Source organism: Muscardinus avellanarius (assembly GCF_963383645.1).
Source record: "Muscardinus avellanarius genome assembly, chromosome: 6".
In the NCBI taxonomy this organism is placed as follows: domain Eukaryota; kingdom Metazoa; phylum Chordata; class Mammalia; order Rodentia; family Gliridae; genus Muscardinus; species Muscardinus avellanarius.
Window position 1 is genome coordinate 22,265,422 of NC_137791.1, and position 20,613 is coordinate 22,286,034.

At 35.7% G+C, this 20,613-nt stretch overlaps 1 protein-coding gene across 3 annotated transcripts in view; it reads right to left on the bottom strand.

The window, feature by feature from the left end:
• The window catches only part of LRBA (LPS responsive beige-like anchor protein), a gene marked incomplete at both ends in the record, with an annotated part of 652,640 nt that overhangs the window by 199,728 nt on the left and 432,299 nt on the right, over positions 1–20,613 (bottom strand). For all 3 annotated transcript variants that reach the window (XM_080697476.1, XM_080697475.1, XM_080697477.1), the window contains 2 exons: positions 780–882; positions 2,776–2,893. In XM_080697476.1, the coding sequence (XP_080553602.1) occupies positions 780–882; positions 2,776–2,893 (221 nt within the window). The remainder of the gene's footprint in view (positions 1–779; positions 883–2,775; positions 2,894–20,613) is intronic.

A 20,613-nucleotide genomic window follows, 5' to 3' on the forward strand; every position in this document is an offset into this window, starting at 1 on the left:
GACAGGAGGATTGCGCAGGTTCGAAGGCAGCCTCAGCTACTTAGTGAGGCTCTCAGCAACTTAGTGAGACCCTGTTTCCAAATAAAATATAAAATAGGTCTGGGAGTAAAGCCCAGAGGTAGAAAGCCTCTGGGTTCCACCCACAGTGCCACCAAAAAAAAAAAAAAAAAAAAGAAAAAGTAAATGCATGTAAATATTTTTATTACTATTGGTAAATGCCTAGGAGTATAATTGATAGAATATACTGTAAGCATATATTTATTTTTATAAGAAAACAGGAAAATTGTTTTCCCGAGTAACTACACTAATTTGTGTTTCTTCTACTATGGTTCTAACATTTTTAAGCTACATATCTTTATTAGCATTTCATATTTTTGGCTGTTTCTACTTTGATGCCATCATGAAAAATGCAAATTTGAATATTATTGTACAATTTTTCAGCAAATTTATGTATGTGTTTTTATCAGAGCTATTTGTAGGAAAAAAATGTGAGGTGACAGGCCATGCATATGTTCAGCTTTACTCAGTATTTACAGAGTTTTCTAAAGTGATCATATGATTTCCAACCCCCTCTGACCTGATGCTTAGAATCAGTTCCCTATTTCATTTTGGTCCCTATGATGCAAGTGTAATACACTCATTATTTAGTGACAGAACACAGAACAAAAAGCAAATATGTATTTTCTGATGAGTAAAAACATATCTAATCATACACACAAATATTAATAACATGATATATGTCAATTAAAAATATAGTAACTTTAAAAGAAAAACAATACCTAGTTTGAGGTAATCCAAAACTGGTTCCAACACCAACACGAGGTAGATAGTTAACCACTTTCTTCACTGTTGCAGGGTCTGGGAAGTTGAACATCACAGCAACTATGACAAATAATATTTTAAAAAATCAGAATGTAATATGATGTCCATTTTGGAAAACTGACCTCTTGAGCTAATAAAATATTTACTCTTAGTTTAATTCAATATCTGTTAAATAAAATTCTTAATTGTGTTCTTTTTATTAGCATGTAAATTAAGTTTTAATATTAATATTCTAGCAATAATATTTACTTATAAACTCCTTTTAGGAATTCTAATGACTGTTGTTGCATTAGTGTAACATGAAAAGGAGATTACCTAGCTTCAATTAAGTCAAATATATTTCTATGAATTTCTAGAAAGAACTATAAAAATATAATTAAATATATAAAGTATCTAACTAAAAGCTCAGATATAGCTATGAAACTATCAATTATTTCTTTCGAGGGAAGTTTAAAAACAATTCTCTTTATAATATCTGTATACTTCATAAATTCATATACTTCAGAACAATTTGTGTCCTAAAAGAAAAAATTTTCCTCTATAATCATTTCTATTTCAATAATTATACATATATGAGCATATCAAGAAGAATCTATCAACATATAAGTGATATATAAATGTAAATTTATGAGAGTCATCTGTAAAATTTTACCCACCTTAAAAAATTTAAAAAGTCATAAAAACATGAATAAGTTAGAAAATATTAACTTCATCAGTCTTGTAATTTTCGTTTTGTATTAACAATAACAGGACCACGTATATGCCATAAGTGTTCATGGAGAAGGTGGACCTTCTCTACCTAGCCTAAAAAAAACACTTAAGGTCAGAAAAGAAAAAACTATATTGCTGCAGCTTTTAAACACTGGCCATTCACCATGTACCTACAAAATATTTAGTAATGTCATGTTCATATACCATTTAAATAAAACTCTTCCTTACATAATTCACTATCTATTGAATAGAGCGGGAAATGAAGAACAATCCATCGTAGGTGTGGAAGAGGACCAAGGCCATGAGGGAGAGGCAACAGGAAGGCATCCACACCAAGGCAGCCAGAACCAATGAGGAGGAGGATGTGCTAAATACCGTATGGGTGAAGCTCCTTTGAGAAGGCAAGAATGCAGGCTGGACTAACGTGTGACACAGCCCCTTGGTTATTTGCTGAGAAGAATAATGTAAACTTTTTTGTGAGGTGTTTTTTAAAATTATTTTTTAAGTGTTTGTGATGTGGGGAGATTACACAGGAAAACATTCATACAGTGTGTGTGGGATATATGCTATTATGTGGAGGCTTTTTAAATAACAATTATAGATTATAGAAAAAGCAAATATATACAAGGAGTACATATAATAAATCACTAGGTTTTACATATTTCCCTTTGTATGCTTCCACTAATACCCAATGATGCCTTTCTTTCAATTCTTTCAAGTTAAACTTGTCTCTCCCTCTTGTCTTAATGGATTTCACCAAGTTTCATGCTAAACCTGCAAACAGAATCGCAGCTCAACTTTCAAGAATGATATAATACAAAGTGACCACAACATCGCAGGACAAGTTTTTGATGGTCCCTTTGTAAAGAGCAACAGATTAAACAAATGTCAAAATCAATGTATGAGTCATCTGATCCCCAACTGCAGCCATCTGCCAGAAGGAGCTTAAGCACGGATGCAACGCTGATGATGTCAAAGCCCCACAACTTAATAAATTGTTGACGATTCCCCATATTTACAAAGCCATGTGTTAATTTGTGACATGGCCAGAAAAGGAAAAGAACCACAAATGATTCTACAAATAACCAAGGATGGTAACAAACAAACAAACCATGACAAAACATGAGAAGGGTACAGGGTAGAAAACAAAATCCAATTTACATAGAAACAATATGTTATGTTAAAAAATGAAATCTTAAGAGATGGAAGTATATTTCAACAATGTACTCTGCAATATATTACCTCTGTTTGCCATAAAGATTTCCAGGGCTGTATTTTGCAAAAGATAACGACGAGAAAAGATGGACCGGATCTCTGTGAACAGCCATTTCCCGTGCAGCCCTTCTGTGTATGCCAGGATCTAGTGAGGAAAAGAAGAACCCAGGTCAGCAACAATGTGAGATGCCTGTGTCTTTCCCTCAATCAAAAGAGAAAAGACTCTATTAAGAAAAACACCTCTAAGAAATATAATTTAATAATTATTGAAATAATTTGGTAAGATACTAGAAAAATGTGTTGTAATTTTTAGGAAGAAGTAAAATTGTAAAACACCTAATTATAAATATATTTAAATAACATAAATATATATTAATAATTATATACTCTGTTGTTTCTAAGGAAATATATAAATAATATTAAAAATAAGATTGTAGTATATTACTTCTAAGAAAATATCTATTGCATTTTATACATATACATTTTTTAAGTCAGACATGGAAAGTAAAATTTTAGATAACACCTTAAAAAAAGCAAACACTTCAGCCGGGTGTGGTGGCGCACGCTTGTAATCCCTGCACTTGGGAGGCTGAGACAGGAGGATCACACAGGTTCAAAGCCAGCCTCAGCTATTTAGTGAGGCTCTCAGCAACTTAGTGAGACCCTGTGTCCAAATAAAATATAAAATAGGGCAGGGAGTATAGCCCAGAGGTAGAAAGCCTCTGGGTTCCACCCCCAGTACCACAACAAACAAACAAAAAAACCCAAAACAAAGACTTCAAAAGAATGTCCTCATGCTCACCCACTGCATATAGAAATGTTTCACATGATTATAATTTGCCCAAGTTCCCGTGCACACGTGTGTGTGTGTGTGTGTGTGTGTGTGTGTGTATTTGTGTATGTTACTGGGGATCAAACCCAGGGGTATTCTACCTCTGAGCTACTCCTCAGCCCTATTTTATTTTTTGTTTTGAAACAGGGTCTCACTAAATTGCAGAAAGCCTCACTAAGTTGCAGAGGCTGGCCAAGAACCTGTGATCCTCCTATTGCAACCTCCCAACAGTACTCTTTGTATATTTTAAAAAGCACATGTAAGTTCATAACTTAAAAAATAATTATGCTTTCAAGGTCACTAGTAAGGTAATTTGTTTAGAAAACACAGAGACAGCTGGAAGTATAAACCTGCAAGGGAACTCAGCACAATCGCTCTATGGAGAGGATGCTTGTCAGAGTAACCTGCTACAGTTCTCGGCCCAGTGACAGACAGGATAGCTTAACATGTGCTGCCAATTCAAAGCAACCCTGGTTTGCTCCTGAGCACTTTGCTGCCTTGTTATTCAGGTTCTGTTTTTCAAAAAGATCATTTCAAAAGCCTAATTATGAGTGTGTTAAAGGAAACCAGATTCAGCGTTTCTTTGTAAAGAAAATGAAAAGCATTTGCTATCAAGACGAAGGGTTAAATAAGTGAGGTGTGCATGTATGCTTCTACCGTCTTGTACCCCATTAAGATGTATGATTACAATGCACCAATAACAAATAAAAATAAAAAATAAAATGGAAAAACTCTAAATAGCGCCGGGGAAAAGCCCACCAAACGCTGCGTGCATGTATGCCCCTGTCACTCCAAAGTACATTTTGAGGTGAGACCATAATGCATCGATAAAGCCACAGAAAAATCAAGATAGCAAAAAACATTTGATGAAAATCGACAAGGCAAACTGAGCTTAAAAGGTGAACAAGAAATACTGCTTAAAAGAACCACCATTAAACATACAGAGAGAGCATTTGAGACGGTGTGAACCAAGAGGACAATGACTGCTGAGACTATCCATTCCAACTGTCCTAATCTTCAGCCACTGCCATTTTCCAAACACTAATTTTACACAGATCTGCATTCTTCAATGCAAATGCAATTTATTTGAGAGAAGAAAATAATTCCTATTTAATTCAGTAAGTATGTGTTTCGTTTTTTCTACAGAGCTAACTACTTATGGTACAACAGGAGCTAGAAATGGATACAACTCTAAAGTTTTATTTTTTTTAATAGAATAAAACCCTCAAAGGACAACTAAGCATGTTCTCAGTTTTGAAATCAATGGTAAATAAATACTATTATTCAGTTATCAGGCAATTACCTGTGTGAGAGAAATCAAGAGAAATGAGAATGAAGAAAGACAAAAATACTAATATTACTCGAGTTATTTTTATCCTTTTGTGTGTGTGGTACCAGGGACTGAACTCAAGGGCGTTCTACCTCCAAGCTGCATCTCCAGGCTTTTTTCTTTTTTGATTGGAAACAAGGTCTAGCTAAGTTGCTAAGAGTCTTGCTATGTTGTGAAGGCTGTCTTCAAAGTTAAGATCCTCCTGTCTCAGCCTCCCAAGTGTTGGGATTACAGACGTGTGCCAACAACCCCTGCTGAAGATAGTTTTCCACCAAGTTTTCTTCTTTGCCGAGAAAATTCTTCTAAATCTTCACACAGCTCACCCTCACACTGAGATGTGTGCTCACATGTCACCTCCTCAGAGAATCCAAAGGATCTAAACTTTCCTTCCTCTAGGACAAATTCATCCCACCTCAACTCGGCAAATTTTCTTTATACCATTTATCACTATTGAAAATTTTAACATGTTTGCTTGTCTCTGGCCCCTTCTGCACTAGAATATTAGGTTCTATTTGAGGGCTGGGGATGCAGCTCAGTAATAAAGCACTTGCTTAACACAGCGCAAATAATACTGCTAATAGTTTTTTTTTTTTTAATAAAAATTCTATTTGAGCCAAGACTGCATATACTCTATTTTCCCTGACTTCAAATATCTGGCACAAAGTAGTTTTTGTTGTTGTTGTTGTGTGTGTGTGTGTCTGGGGATGGAACCCAGGGCATTTGACCTCCAAGCTATAGCCCCTGTCCTATTTTTTATTCTTTATTTTGAAACAGGGTCTCACTGAGTTGCAAAGGGCCCCGCTAAGTAGCTGAGGCTGTCCACGAACCATGATCCTCCTGTCCCAGCCTCCCCAATGCTGGGATTACAAGTGTGCGCCACCACACCCAGCTCAAAGTAGATTTTTTAAATGACTAAATGAATCAAAGCATGGCAGCCTAACTTCTATATATGGCTCCAATTCATTCTTTGATATTTGATACATCAATTTTTGTTAAAATTTTGATATTTTAACAAAATTCCCTGATAAAGTGGCTCTTTACATAAATATAAAGCTTTCTGGCATCTTTGGGGGAACGTGGCATATCTGGCAAACCTGGATCTATGTGCCACATGGTAAAAACTGGCACGTGCTCTAGATTTTCACACAGTTTTTACATCACTCCTTACTATTTACTCAAGTGAAATAAGCTTTTGTTCATTTGATATTATCTGCCTAGTTGCCGTTCAGAAATGCGTCTGTCACCCGAGATTTATCAAATACTAGAGAATCTAATATATGTTCTATAGTATTTAAAATTCAACGTGGCAAATAAATCCATTCATAGAAAAAATACCAACCAGGCGTCATAAGTACTTAACACAAACTCCTTTGGCAAGCTGGTGGCAGAGTCTGGCCTACTCCCAGATTTGCTAGTCTAAATTCTATATACCACATTGTCGCATTCCTAAAAAAGTATTACATATTTGTTAATCTAGAGCCTAACACAGTAGAAATTTTTTTTTTTGGGGGGGTGGTACTGGGGTTCCTGGAAGCCCTTCTACCTCTGGGCTTCACTCCCAGACCTATTTTATTTATTTATTTTATGGATTGGCAGAATAAATATCATTAAAATGGCCATCCTCCCAAAAGTGATCTACAGATTTAATGCAATGCCCATTAAACTACCAAGATCATTCCTCACAGACATAGAAAAATCAGTCCTTAAATTTATCTGGAATAACAAAAAGCCCAGAATAGCCAAGGTAGTTCTCAGCAACAAAAACCACGCAGGAGGAATCACAATACCTGACTTTAAACTATACTACAAAGCCATTGTAATAAAAACAGCATGGTACTGGCAAAAGAACAGATATATAGACCAATGGAGCAGAATAGAAGACCCAGAAACAAGTCCACACACTTTCAGCCAATTGATTTTTGACAAAGGGGCCAAAAACATACACTGGAAAAAAGATAGCCTCTTCAACAAATGGTGTTGGCAAAACTGGTTAACCATATGCAGAAAATTGGATGTTAATCCCACTTTTTCACCCTGTACAAAAGTCAACTCACGATGGATCAAAGACTTGGAAATTAAACCAGAGACCTTGAAGCTCCTTGAAGAGGGCATAGGTCCAACACTACAACACAAAGGCACAGACAAACATTTCCTCAACAAGACCCCAAAGGCACAACAAATTAAAAGGAGAATCAATACATGGGATTGCATGAAACTGAAGAGCTTCTGTTCAGCAAAGGAAACTATCAAGAACCTCAATCGAGAGCCAACAGAATGGGAGAAGATTTTTGCCACCTACACCACTGATAGAGGACTAATATCTAGAATATACAGAGAACTCAAGAAACTCAACACTAAGTAAACAAAGCATCCAATAACAAAATGGGCAAGTGAACTAAATAGACACTTCACAAAAGAAGAAATTCAAATGGCCAATAAATGCATGAAAAAATGCTCAACATCACTGGCAATCAGAGAGATACAAATCAAAACTACCCTGAGATTTCACCTAACTCCAACTAGAATGGCCATGATTCAAAACACAAACAACAGATGCTGGCGAGGATGTGGAGAAGTGGGAACTCTAAGACATTGTTGGTGGGATTGAAAATTAGTGCAACCACTTTGGAAAACAGTATGGAGAATCCTCAGAAGAATGGGAACAAATCTACCATTTGATCCAGCAATACCACTGTTGGGTATCTACCCAAAAGAAAAGAAACCAAACTACCAAACTAATGCATGTGTATCTATGTTCATAGCTGCACAATTCACCATAGCCAAACTATGGAACCAGCCAAGATGTCCATCAACAGATGAATGGATTACAAAACTGTGGGATATGTACACAATGGAATTTTACTCAGCCATCAAAAAAAACTCAATTACGTCATTTCCAGGGAAATGGATGGAACTGGAGGACATTATGCTAAGTGAGATTAGTCAGGCACAAAAAATAAGAAATCAGATGCTTTCCCTAATATGTGAGAGTTAGGGAGAAAAGAGGAGCAAACAAGACAACCTAAAGGAGGAGAAATGAGGGGGGAAGAGGAAAATCTCTAAAGCTCACAATGTACTTAAACATATCGAAGTCAATCACTAAGCCAAGCAAGGGAGGGAGGGACGGGGAGGGAATGGGGTGGGATTTGGGTAGGGGTTAAATCAGCGATGAGTACATGTTTGTACACACAAGTTTTTTACCCCAATAAGTTGTATGAATATAATGTACCAATAAAAAAAATAATAAAAAAAAGTCACATTCCTCTTCCATGTGGTCTGGATTCACTCTTGCCTTCTGAAGACTTCTTTTTTTTTCTTAAGTATTATTTGTTCTCTTCTTCCTTATAGGGTCTTTCCCTTATGTAAATAAATAACCTTAAATATTTTTCACATTAAAAATAATTTTGCTGGCCGGGTGTGGTGACGCATGCTTGTAATCCCTGCGCTTGGGAGGCAGAGACAGGAGGATCATGCAGGTTCAAAGCTAGCCGCGCTGGTTTAAGAGACCCTGTTTCCAAATAAAATAAATAAACACAGTAGAAATTTAATCAACTCTATTTGTTCCCCTTCATTTGCAATAAAGATGAAAGAGAAAAGCCAAAAGAAAACAAATAACAAAGGATCCTTTAAACCATGATATGCTAGGAATATCCCACACTGGTGTGAAAACACTGCAGACATGGCCATTCAAGTAAAGATGTAATGTATTCTAGAATACTCCACATATGAGAAGAAATAAGCATGCTGAAATACAGTTATAAGACTTTTTAATGTACTGAAGTTGTTTTTTGATTAATAAAAATTTTACTTATATTCCATTCCTTTAAGTAGGATGATTATTCAAACATCTATTTGAAATATAACTGTCATACTCCTTTAAAGTGTTTTATTACCAAATGTCAAAAATATTTTAAACTGCACAAAATCATACAAGCTCAATGCCCCTTCTACTCAATCTTATAAAATCCTAATATTTTGCCATATTATTGCATATGTCTAAAAATTAAAAGTATTACAGACAGTGCTTAAAATCCCACACATAATCCTGCTTTATCCAATTTTCCTCTTTTGCCAAAACCAATCACTTTTCTTGGTGTGAGATTTATCATCTCCATGAAAGTTTTAATAATATTAATAAGATGGAGCTGGGCATGGTGGCACATGCCTGCAATTGGGAGACTGTGATAGGAGGATCACAGGTTCATAGACAGCCTCAGCAATTTAATGAAGCCCTCAGCAACCTAGTGAGACCCTGTTTCAACCCAAAAACTAAAAAATAAGCTGTTGATACAACTCAGAGGTAGAACACCCTGGGTTCAATCTCTAGTAACACAAAAATAGGTATTAATACACATAATCAATAAACAGCATACAACATTGCTTTGTATGTTTTCAAGCCTAATATAAATGACATCTTACTGAAAGATAGTGTGCTTTCTAAATTAAACATAAGAAGGCCCATTAAAAATTTCAAAGAAAAACAGAGACAAAAAATTAAAATTGCCAAGAGCATAAAAATTAAATTCTTGCACAAAAATATTAGCCTAATTTTCTAAAAAAATTAACAAATGAAATTCTACTGTTATAATCAAGACAGTTGAGATTTAAAACAAAAATGAAGAATCTCTTAACTAAAGAATTACTACCTGAAATGGATATAATACTATTTCTTTCAAGTATTCATTAGGAAAGGTGCCAGTACTGAACAGCAGCTGAGACCTAACTAAGCAAGAGGTTCACTCCTTATTGGAACAGTAGTATATGCCTGATATGAGGCTTCACTTCAAAGTCTCTAGAGTTCAATTAAAACTGGATTAGGTAGAAGCAGACCCTTCTTTGGGACTTTCTGTTCACTGAAACTCTACGTACACTGACAGCACCCTAGACAGAGGTCTAGCCCTCCGATGAACCAGTTGCTATGGAAACCGTATCATTACCACTGCTCTGCAGTTATGACCTCAGGTCTAGAACAGCCTGAAAGATTCAGCCCACACCACTTTCTTTGAATGTTTACTACCTCCTTGTTTTATTTTTATGATTTATTACTTAATTCAACTTTTGATATTCTTATGATTTGTCTCAACAAACCTGGTTTGTGAGTTAAATGTTGAGGTAAGGATGTTAAGAGTTGAAAGAAATCAGTATTGAATTTTTAAGACATACATAATTTACAGATACACACACACACACACACACACATATATATATATCTCACACCTTACACTTCAATAATCAAACATATCTTCTTAAAAATTTTCTAAACATTACGCATTTTGAAAGGCATGTTATTTTCTACAAAAAATACAGTTTTCCTTCTAAATAGTATACTATGAATATATAAGAAATTTTCTTCACCATGTTGCATTTATTCTTAGCTTAAAAGTAAAGCATTTTTATGCTCTTTAACTATCATTTTGCAAGTCTGAAGTAATCCAAATAAAATTCTTGTTTTTATATCCTCATGAAAGAACAAAATCAGAAACATTTTTTGCATAACTAGTTGATATCCCTGTTTAGTGAATATCTGACATTTTTGAAAAGTAGATTTAAAATGGTTAAAATCATATTTGTTTCACGTACATAAAAAAAGGATGCTTTGTTTCAAAAAATAAAAAAACCACCCTCAGTAAACTTAAAAAGGTTTAAAATTCTTCCATAAGATTTTTAGTCTTAAAAAGTCTTAAAGTCTTAAAAGTAAGACATTAGGTTGTCTCAAAATTAAGAAATATTTGCATGGAAATCTGCATATAAAGAATCAAGAAAAGGTATCTTTTAAAATAACATTATTAACATTTCAAATAGCAGAGCACATCCTATTTAAAATATTTCCCAATTTCTGAAGCAGTTCTACTCTTTCAGACAACTTCATATTCACTTCCAAAGAATTCAGTAATGAGAATGAAATCAGATAGTATATATCAGCGATAGTATTTGAAATTTCACAACAAAACCATTTCAAAGTAAATGTATATATTAACTATCAAGACAATTGTTTTAACCCTAGTATACAAAATACTAACTGTGCCATCAATTAAAAAATACCATTACTAGTCTAGAAAAAAGATATAATCTTTAATCCCTGAATGCAATTATAAGTTAGATCACAATTACATATTAATAAATTATAGTTATATTTTGATATGGGAAACAATATCTAAAATATCTTTAAAATGAAACAATACTGAAAACCAAATCTATGAAATATATGTGTAAGCATCTTTTACTTAGAATAAATAAAATTTGAACAATAAATTTAAGGTAATTTTAATCAAGTATTTTAAATTTGCATCATTATTATTAACATAGTTTTTGTATTTTGCTATACAGAATTTTTTCTAAAGCTTAATATCAAAGGATAACATTTAATTTGTTGTATTAAATAATACTGAATTCTAGCTGGCATGAAATTTTTTACTTCATTTCCAACCATATAACTTTCAGGCTTAAGTTTTCAGAGGTATATTCTTAGGATAACATTTAATTTTTTTCTAATAGCTAATATGGGATTCTAGTTGGCTTAAGAATTTTTACTTCATTGTCAGCCATGACGTTCATTTTTAAGACTTCAAAGGTATACCGTTGACTCAAAATATAAGGATTTTTTTGAATATGAAAATGACAAATAGCTGACTCTAGTGAAAAGTTTAGGATGGTGATTTTATTAAATAGACATCCATGAATGCTTAGACTGCCCTCAAACTTCAAAAACAGCCAAAGCATAACAAAAATAAATACTAAAGAAAACTGCCTTTTAAATTAATTGAGCTGTTTAATTTTTTCGCCGATACAGTATATTTCTTACTGCTTAGTGGTGCTGATATAGTACAGTACACTCCTTAGCATTTTCATGGGTGACAAATTCAATTAAATATATTCATTACTCTAATGTTCTACTTGGCAGTTTTCGTCAGCATGAAAAATTAAAAATATATAAATAAAATGCTATGTGACCTTTGTATTGATTGGGCTAAAATGGCTTTAGCCTGGGTGTGGATGATGGGGCAGCTGGGAGGGGCCAGAGGGGAGCACGCAAACACACATACTCCTGTGTTTTCTCTTCCAATTACCGAGGGAGAAGATAAAACCACAGCAAATGATGTATCAGCTCATTTTATCTTATCGCTTTGGGGCTAGGTGACAATGAAGTTCATATTTCACTGCTCCCATTGAAGATTGTGAAAATTACTTGCCCCCGTGACCTGAAATTTCACTAGAAGACAGAAATTTCTCTTCTGCAAAGTAATGCAATTTTTCAGATGTCAACCTTTAGCCCAGCTTTAAAAATTAATTTCATTTATATTAACCAATGATATTGATATTTTCACAGAACGCTCTTTGATACATGAAGCACTGACTGGCAAATTGATGTTGCTTTAGATGGGTAAAACTATTTTATTTTAAGCTGCTATGGCAGACAGATTTATGGCAAACTGAAATTCCCATTTCATAATTTAATATTTGTGCTGCAGTGCTGCACCTTTAAGCCCTTGGCCTGTAAATAATTCAGAATCTTTACTGGGATCTGCTTTATTTTCACTATTCCTCACCTTAAAAATATTTTGCATTCTAAATAAAGCATCATAAAAGCCATCTTTTATTGACCTAAGCATTTAATATATCTCCTAACGAGTCATAAGCCAAACGTAGTAATGAAGAACAAAGAAAGTACTATCTATCTTTTGGTTACTTTTTCATTTAGTTTAAAATATTTAAGCTTTATCTATAGTCTGGTATTTTTTTAAGAGGCTAAGAAAGCAAAATACACCACAAAAGGATATCAAGAAACATGACTGTACTTTATTTTTCACAGCAGCACACAAAGTAAAGAGTTAGGCACTAAATCTACAAAGAGATCAGAATGAACCTAGATACATTTCTAAATTAAAATTGAGATACTTGGGCTTGAAGGAGCCTTTAAAACCACAAACATAACAAAAGCAAGCCAAAATGCCTTTTATACCAGGCGTGAAAGGTTCCAATCTGACTGTAGGAGATAGAGAGCACCATTAATCTGCACTCAAAAAAAAATTCAATACAAAATTCCAATAAGTAGTAAAAGTATCACTAAGAGATATGTAGTCCGGTATGTTACCATGGTTTTTTTGTTTGTTTGTTTTGTTTTGTGGTACTGGGGATGGAACCCTGGGGGCATTCTACCTCTGAGCTACACCCCCAGCCCTGTATTTCATTCTTTATTTTGAAACACCATCTCACAGAGTTGCAAAGGGCCTAAGTAGCTGAGGCTGTTCATGAACCGCGATCCTCCTGTCTCAGCCTCTCAAATGCTGGGATTACAAGTGTGCGCCACAATGCCTGGCTGTCACCATGTTGTTACTTTATTTTTTTTAAACCTTTATCCAGTAAAGAGTTTTGTCTAATCCAAATAATGCATGAAGATAATCATCAAACTAATACCCTTTCATGTTGTTGATATGGTAAGCATAAATATGTATGTGATTTATGAATTAATCTATTCTCTTGAAATTAAAAGGCCAAGGAAACCACTTCACTAATTTAGACTCCCCAATGGTTCAACACTGCTCTGCTCAACTTTCTATACCTCAACTCACTTTTGTACATTTTATGCTAACAATATGCAAATAGCTCTTCTTCACAAATATTTGTTTAGTTCTTCCTTATATGCATTCCACGGGGAAAATGATATTATAAATTATACTTTGTGATTTTCCATTTAGATTTGAAATAAACCTAGTCATGTCTCAAGAACTTATGTAAGTAACATAATGCATTATCCCTAGATTCAAGCTATAAGATATTTTGCCTATTATTACACATAATCATTCTCTATATTCATGATCTTTCTAATCCCAAATAAAGATTAAAGTTCAAGCCTACACTAATTTAAAAAAACTAATTTTAAACATATTGTAATATATTAACATATATACTATATTTAAAACAACCAAAAGATGGACATAAACTATATTCTCAGTGCCAATTCTTGCCTTATAAAAGCAATCCAAATCTTAGATTGGTATTGAAGGTCTCCCTAAACACCTGAACTAAGTCTTTGAGTTAGAGTAGTGCCAACCTATTGATAATTACTTATTTTCTTTGAAGCAGATATAACATGAGTTGGCCATTGAAAGTTTCTGAGGAGCCTTAGCTATTTAAAGCGAACTAAAGAAAAATCTTTTTTATCTTCAAGAAACTTTCTTTTGCTATTCAAACCTAGCAGAGACAAGAAACAAAATATAAAACGAAAAGGCAAAAATTATGTAGGACTTAATGCAATAAGCCTAAAATCTCCAGGATATTTTTTTTCCTAATCACGTGAAAATTTTTTTTACTTTAGTTCTTCAGCTTTTTGCCTCCTAGTCAGTACTCAACTTGTTTAGAGTTGAGTTGATTATAAATGAATAGGATAAGTTTAAGTTCATGTCTAATTCCATAATAGGATATGAAACTAAATATTGCCATCACACTCAAGTTAGGATATAATTTCCCAAGAAGGTAGTTTTCTTTTGGATATATACAACTGGGGCTTAAATCCAGGGGTGTGTACCTCTGAGCTACATCTCCAGCCCTGTTTTATTTTTTATTTGGAAATGGGGTCTCACTAAATTGCTAAGAGCCTTGTTAAAGTTGTTGAGGCTGGCTCTGAATCTGAACCTGTTTTAGCTTCCCAAATACTGGGGTTGCAGGTGTGTGTCATCACTCCCAGCCAAAATACTATATTCTGAAATGACACGTATCTTAAAGAATATAATGAAAGCCAGTTAAATAGGACCTTTAGGAGTAACCTGATTTCAATGCATAATTTCACATAGCGGTATACTCTCCGAAAGATTAGAATTCATACTCAACTGTAATTTTTATGAGGCCAGATCACTAGCCTTAGTCATCTAAGATGGAAATAAATAATAAATAAATAAATGGAAAATAAAATGGAAAACAACAACAGAACAATGAAAATCAAATTCATATGTCACAGTACTACCTTTTTGATAAAAATGGACTAAGAGGGGCTAAATTTATCCTTGTACCTAAACAATACTGGAAACAAACGTAAGTCATAGAGGAGGGATTGTGTTCAAGACATTAAACACCAAGCAAAAAGATGGTGATCCTTGAGACACAGAGAACAAAATGGTGACACCTACTATAGTTCAAAGCTACTGTCTATAAAGACAATTCAGGGCCGGGACAGAAAAGAATGACCCTGACAGAGCAAAGTGGCCTCCCAGAGTCGAGAAAACAGAGCTCAAAGTACAGGGAGGTCACTACGGATCTAGTTTGCAGGCGGACTTGCAGACCAGAGAGAGCTACGAAGTACCAGAGTTTCAGAGATCTGCAGTCTCCACCTGAGTACTCACAAACCCATGTGAAAGAAAACAACTGGAGGCCAGTGAAAGAATCAGCCCCTAAAATTACAGTAAACAATACCCAGAGCACCCACAGTCAGAGAAAAACCGCACAATTCACAGAGCACTGGACAGAGGACTCGAGAGGGTCTTGCCGCAGTAATGGGAAAAAATTAACACCAGACTAAATGTTGCTCTGTTCCTGCTTAACAAATCCTTGAGAGAGGACCAGAGAGAGAAAGAGAAGGAAAGACGCAGACAGATGGGAAAGAAAGACAAAGACAGACAGACACGGCCAGCCAGCCAGCAGGGATTGAACCCTGGGGCATTCTACCTCTGAGCTATACTCCCATCCTGTCCTTTCCTTTCCTCCCTCCCTCCCTTCCTTTTTTGAAACAGGATCTCATTAAATTGCACAGGGCCTCACAAAGTTGCTGAGGCTGAAGGTGAACTTGCAATTCTCCCGTCTAAGCCTCTTAAGTACTAGAATTATATATGTGTACCACTGCACTTGGCCTGCCTAACAGATCTTGAAATCAAGATTTAGATGGATTAAATTATACCCCGATAACTTACTGTACCCCAGAACAATGCATTCAAATATTTTTAAGAATACAAAATATTTACCACATAGCTAGGTATATCTCATCACATTAGGCATTCAATTCAGAATTATCGTGCTTGCAATAAAGCAAGGAAACATGAGCCAAATGAGGGGAAAAAACTCACTCAGAAATGACATGGATGACAGTTTTTAGAAAAGGACATCAACTGAGACCAAGTAGATTTTAGAATACAAAAAATATTACTAGAAGCCGGGCGTGGTGGCGCACGCTTGTAATCCCCGCGCTTGGGAGGCAGAGACAGGAGGATCGCGCAGGTTTGAAGCTAGCCGCGCATGCTGGCTTAGGAGACCCTGTTTCCAAATAAAAATGTAAAAATAGGTCTGGGAGTGTAGCCCGGAGATAGAAGGGCTTCCAGGAACCCCAGTACCACCAAAAAAAAAAAAAAAAATACTAGGAATAAAGAAGGTCACTTCAAAATGTTAACATAATTTCAAGATGCCATAACCAAACTGTTTATGAACCAAATAACAAAGCTTTAAAGTACAAACAAAAATTAAAAGGCTAAAAAGAGAAATATATAAATTCATAATGTAAATAGATTTCAACATTTTCAATATTTTTCATTAACTGACCATATGAATAGATGGAAAATCAATAAAAATACATGATTATATGATTTATAGTTGGGCATGGTGGCACAAATATAATCCCAATTACTTGGGAGACTGAGACGAAAGGATCATATGTTAGAGGCTAGTACACAGTAACTTAGAGAACCTGTTTGAAATAAAAAATATAGCCGGGCGTGGTGGCGCACGCTTGTAATCCCCGCGCTTGGGAGGCAGAGACAGGAGGATGGCGCAGGTTCAAAGCCAGCCGCGCGCGCTGGCTTAGGAGACCCTGTTTCCAAATATAAAAAAAATGTAAAAAGAGGTCTGGGAGTGTAGCCCGGAGGTAGAAGGGCTTCCAGGAACCCCAGTACCACCAAAAAAAAAAATAAATAAATAAATAAATAAATAAATAAATAAATAAAGGTCATGATTGATTTTTCTAGGTCTCTGAAGAATGTCGCTGGTATTTTAATGGGAATTGCATTGAATCTATAGATCAGTTTTGGCAGAATGGCCATTTAGAAGATATTCATTCTGCCTATCCATGAGCACGGGAGATCTTTCCATCTTTCAAAGTCTTCTTCAATTTCTTTCTTTAATGTTTTATAGTTTTTGTTGTAGAGGTCTTTAACGTCTTGGGTTAGGTTGATTCCTAGGTATTTTATTGGTTTTGAGGTTATAGTGAATGGAATTGTTTTCTTTGTTTCTTTCATTGTGGATTCATTGTTGGCATAAAGAAAAGCCACTGATTTCTTTAGGTTGATTTTGTATCCTGCAACTTTGCTGAATTTGTCGATCAGCTCCAGAAGTCTTTTGGTTGAGTTCTTTGGGTCTTCGAGATAAAGGATCATGTCATCTGCGAATAAGGATAATTCTAATTCCTCTCTTCCTATGTGAATGCCTTTGATTTCCTTCTCTTGTCTTATTGCTACAGCAAGAGTCTCAAGGACTATACTGAAAAGGAGTGGTGATAGTGGGCATCCTTGTCTTGTTCCTGACTTTAGCAGAAATTCTTGCAGTTTTTCCCCATTCAATATAGTGTTGGCTTTGGGTTTACAGTATATTGCCTTAATGATGTTGAAGTACTTTCCTTCTATCCCATTTTTTTGCAGTGTTTTTAACATAAATGGGTGTTTGATTTTGTCGAATGCTTTTTCAGCATCTATTGCTATGATGATGTGGTTTTTGTTCTTGGTTCTATTTATGTGGTGAATAACATCTTTCCAAAGGGGTTGAATTCAGAGAAATACAGCAACATAAGCATACCTATGTTCATAGCAGCACAATTTGTAATAGCCAAAATAAGAAACAAACCCAGATCTCCATCAACAGATGAATGGATAGCAAAACTTTGGGAAATACACACAATGGAATTCTATTCAGCCATAAAGAAGAACAAAATTATATCATTTGGAAGAAGATGGAAAGCCCTGGAGAACATTATGTTAAGTGAGATCAGCCAAGCACAGAAGGAGAAGGTACATATGTTTCCTCTAATATGCCCAAACTAGGAAACACAGAGGATACCAGTGGGACTCCAGATAATGGAGGGGAAATATCAGCAAAGTCTGAATGGAAAGATAGGAGAGGAGGAAGGCTGATCTTGATTAATGAGGGTCTACATCTGAATATGTGTAAAATTATGTATATGACATGGTTAACCTGGACAACCATTGGTGGGAGGGGAGAAGGGAAAACAGAGGCGGAGGGGGGGAGAGGAAACCAAATATAGTTTAAATGTATACTATTTATGTTCAATAAAAAATTGTTAAAAGAAAAAAATACAAAAACAACAAAAAAAATAACTGGGGATGTAGCTCAAAGGTAGAACACTCCTATGAGGAGAACAAAACATCACCATATATTTTATAGACATTAAAAGGATAATGTAGGAATATTATAAAAAATTAATTGGACAATTTTGATGCAATGAATAGACCTCATGAAAGACATAGCCAACCAAAGTCCCCTCAAGAATAAACAATATGAGTAAACCATAATCCCCTAATGTACATGATGTACATTCACAAATGTATCAAAGTCAATCCCTGAGCCAAGCATGAGAAGGAGGGAGGGGGAGGGAACGGGCGGGAATTGGAGAGGGCTGAATGAGTGATGTGTGCATGTGTGCCTTACCATCTTACACTCCATTAGGATGTATGACTACAATGTACCAATAAAAATAATATTTTAAAATAAAAACACAGCCGGGCATAGTGGTGCAACGCTTGTAATCCCCGAGCTTGGGAGGCAGAGACAGGAGGATCATGCAGGTTCGAAGCCAGCCTCGCTGGCTTAAGAGACCCTGCTTCCAAATAAAAATATAAAAATAGGTCTGGGAATGTAGCCTGGAGATAGAAGGGCTTCCAGGAACCCCAGTACCACCAAACACACAAACACACACACACACACACACACACACACACACACACACACTCTATTAAAGAAACTGAATTTGTAGCGTAAGTTTTCCCATAAACTCTAGGCTCAAAGAGTTCCACTGGTAAACCCTACCAAATATTTAAGGGAAAAATAGTGCCAATGAAGTGGTTCCATCTTTTAACCACTGCTTCTATTATCAAAAGACACAGGGAGAGCTGGATATGGTTGCTCACACTTCTAATCCCAGCATTCAGGAGGCTGAGACAGGAGGATCATGGTTTGTAGACAGTCTCAGCTACTTAGTGAGCCCCTTTGAAACTCAATGAGACCCTGTTTCAAAATAAAGAATAAAAAGTAGGGTATAGCTCAGAGGTAGAATGCCCCTGGGTTCCATCCAGAGTGCTGCAAATAAGTAAGTAAGTAAGTAAGTAAGACAAGGGATGCATGATATACTGTTAATATTTTACAGGTTAGTTTTAGACCTCTATATCCAATCACAAAATACATAGCTCCACTACAATGTCTTCTAAATTCTAAAAGTCAACAATTCCAAAAATGAACCCATTAACATGCCCTCAAGAACTGTCACTGGTGCAACAGATACTATTTTGGTAAACAAAGCCAGGAGGCCACGAATACCACATAAACCACAGACACTTGAGTCATGCTAAGACTACACTTCATTCTTTTCAACGTCACAAGTTAACAAATTTGACAGAGTCTGTTTCCCTAAGAGTCCTTTAGCCTTCTGCTCTTGGTAATATATGAGAAAACTTTACCATCCCTTCTCACCATCTTGAACTATTTCCTTGTACACTGAGGTTCTAGCCATGGCCCACGATATGAACACCTTCACTGGCACTGTGTTGTGCCGTGTTTAACTGCTCCCCAGTGCGCTGCTCCTCCTGCCTGGAACGTGACCTCTTGGAATGTGTTAGGCAGAGGAGGCAGTAGAGTGGTTGTACTGGAGTAGGGATACAAGGTGACAATTGCAGCAACAAATACAATCCAGTTAGAGCTCGTTACAGACCAGGATCTATACTAAGTACTGCAGTTATTTCCATCTTCAAAATGGAACCATGAAAGAGGCATCATTTTTGCCATAAAGATGAGGACAGCCGGGCATGGTGGCGCACGCTTGTAATCCTCGCACTTGAGGGGCAGAGACAGGATGATCGCGCATGTTGGAAGCCAGCCTTGCTGGCTTTAGAGACCCTGTTTCCAAATAAAATATAAAGTAGGTGTGGGAGTGTAGCCCAGAGGTAGAAGGGTTCCTTCCCCAGTACCACCAAAAACTAGAAAAATTTAAAAAATGAGGACACAGTCTTTGAGATAACTTAGTCAATACTATGAGACTAGTGAAGTGTGTGGCCATGCATGTTACTGCGCCTCAAGCTACCTACCACTCCGTCTACGGTGAGGTTCTCATTGCTAAGGTCATGGCACAGCCCATAATACCTTGGATTTCCCAGTCAGATTCAACCTTCCTCAGTTTTGAGCTCTTGAATTCCAGGTATAAATTTTATTAGCTGTAAATGTCACCCTCACAAGATAATGGATTTATTGAAACAGAAACTACACATTTCTTGTTTTTGTAATCGTAAAATGCTGAGTACAATATAACTTAATAAATGTATGTAGCCAATGAATAAATGACAAGTAACAATTTCATTTGAAAACTAATGCTTCTTCTCCTGTTCTTTGCTTCTATATTTAGTCTCAAAACTGACTAAAAAAAGAGAGAGATCTCTAAGTTTTTTGTTGTTGTTGTTGTTTTGTTTTGTGGTACTGGGGATGGAACTCACGGGCATTGTTCCTC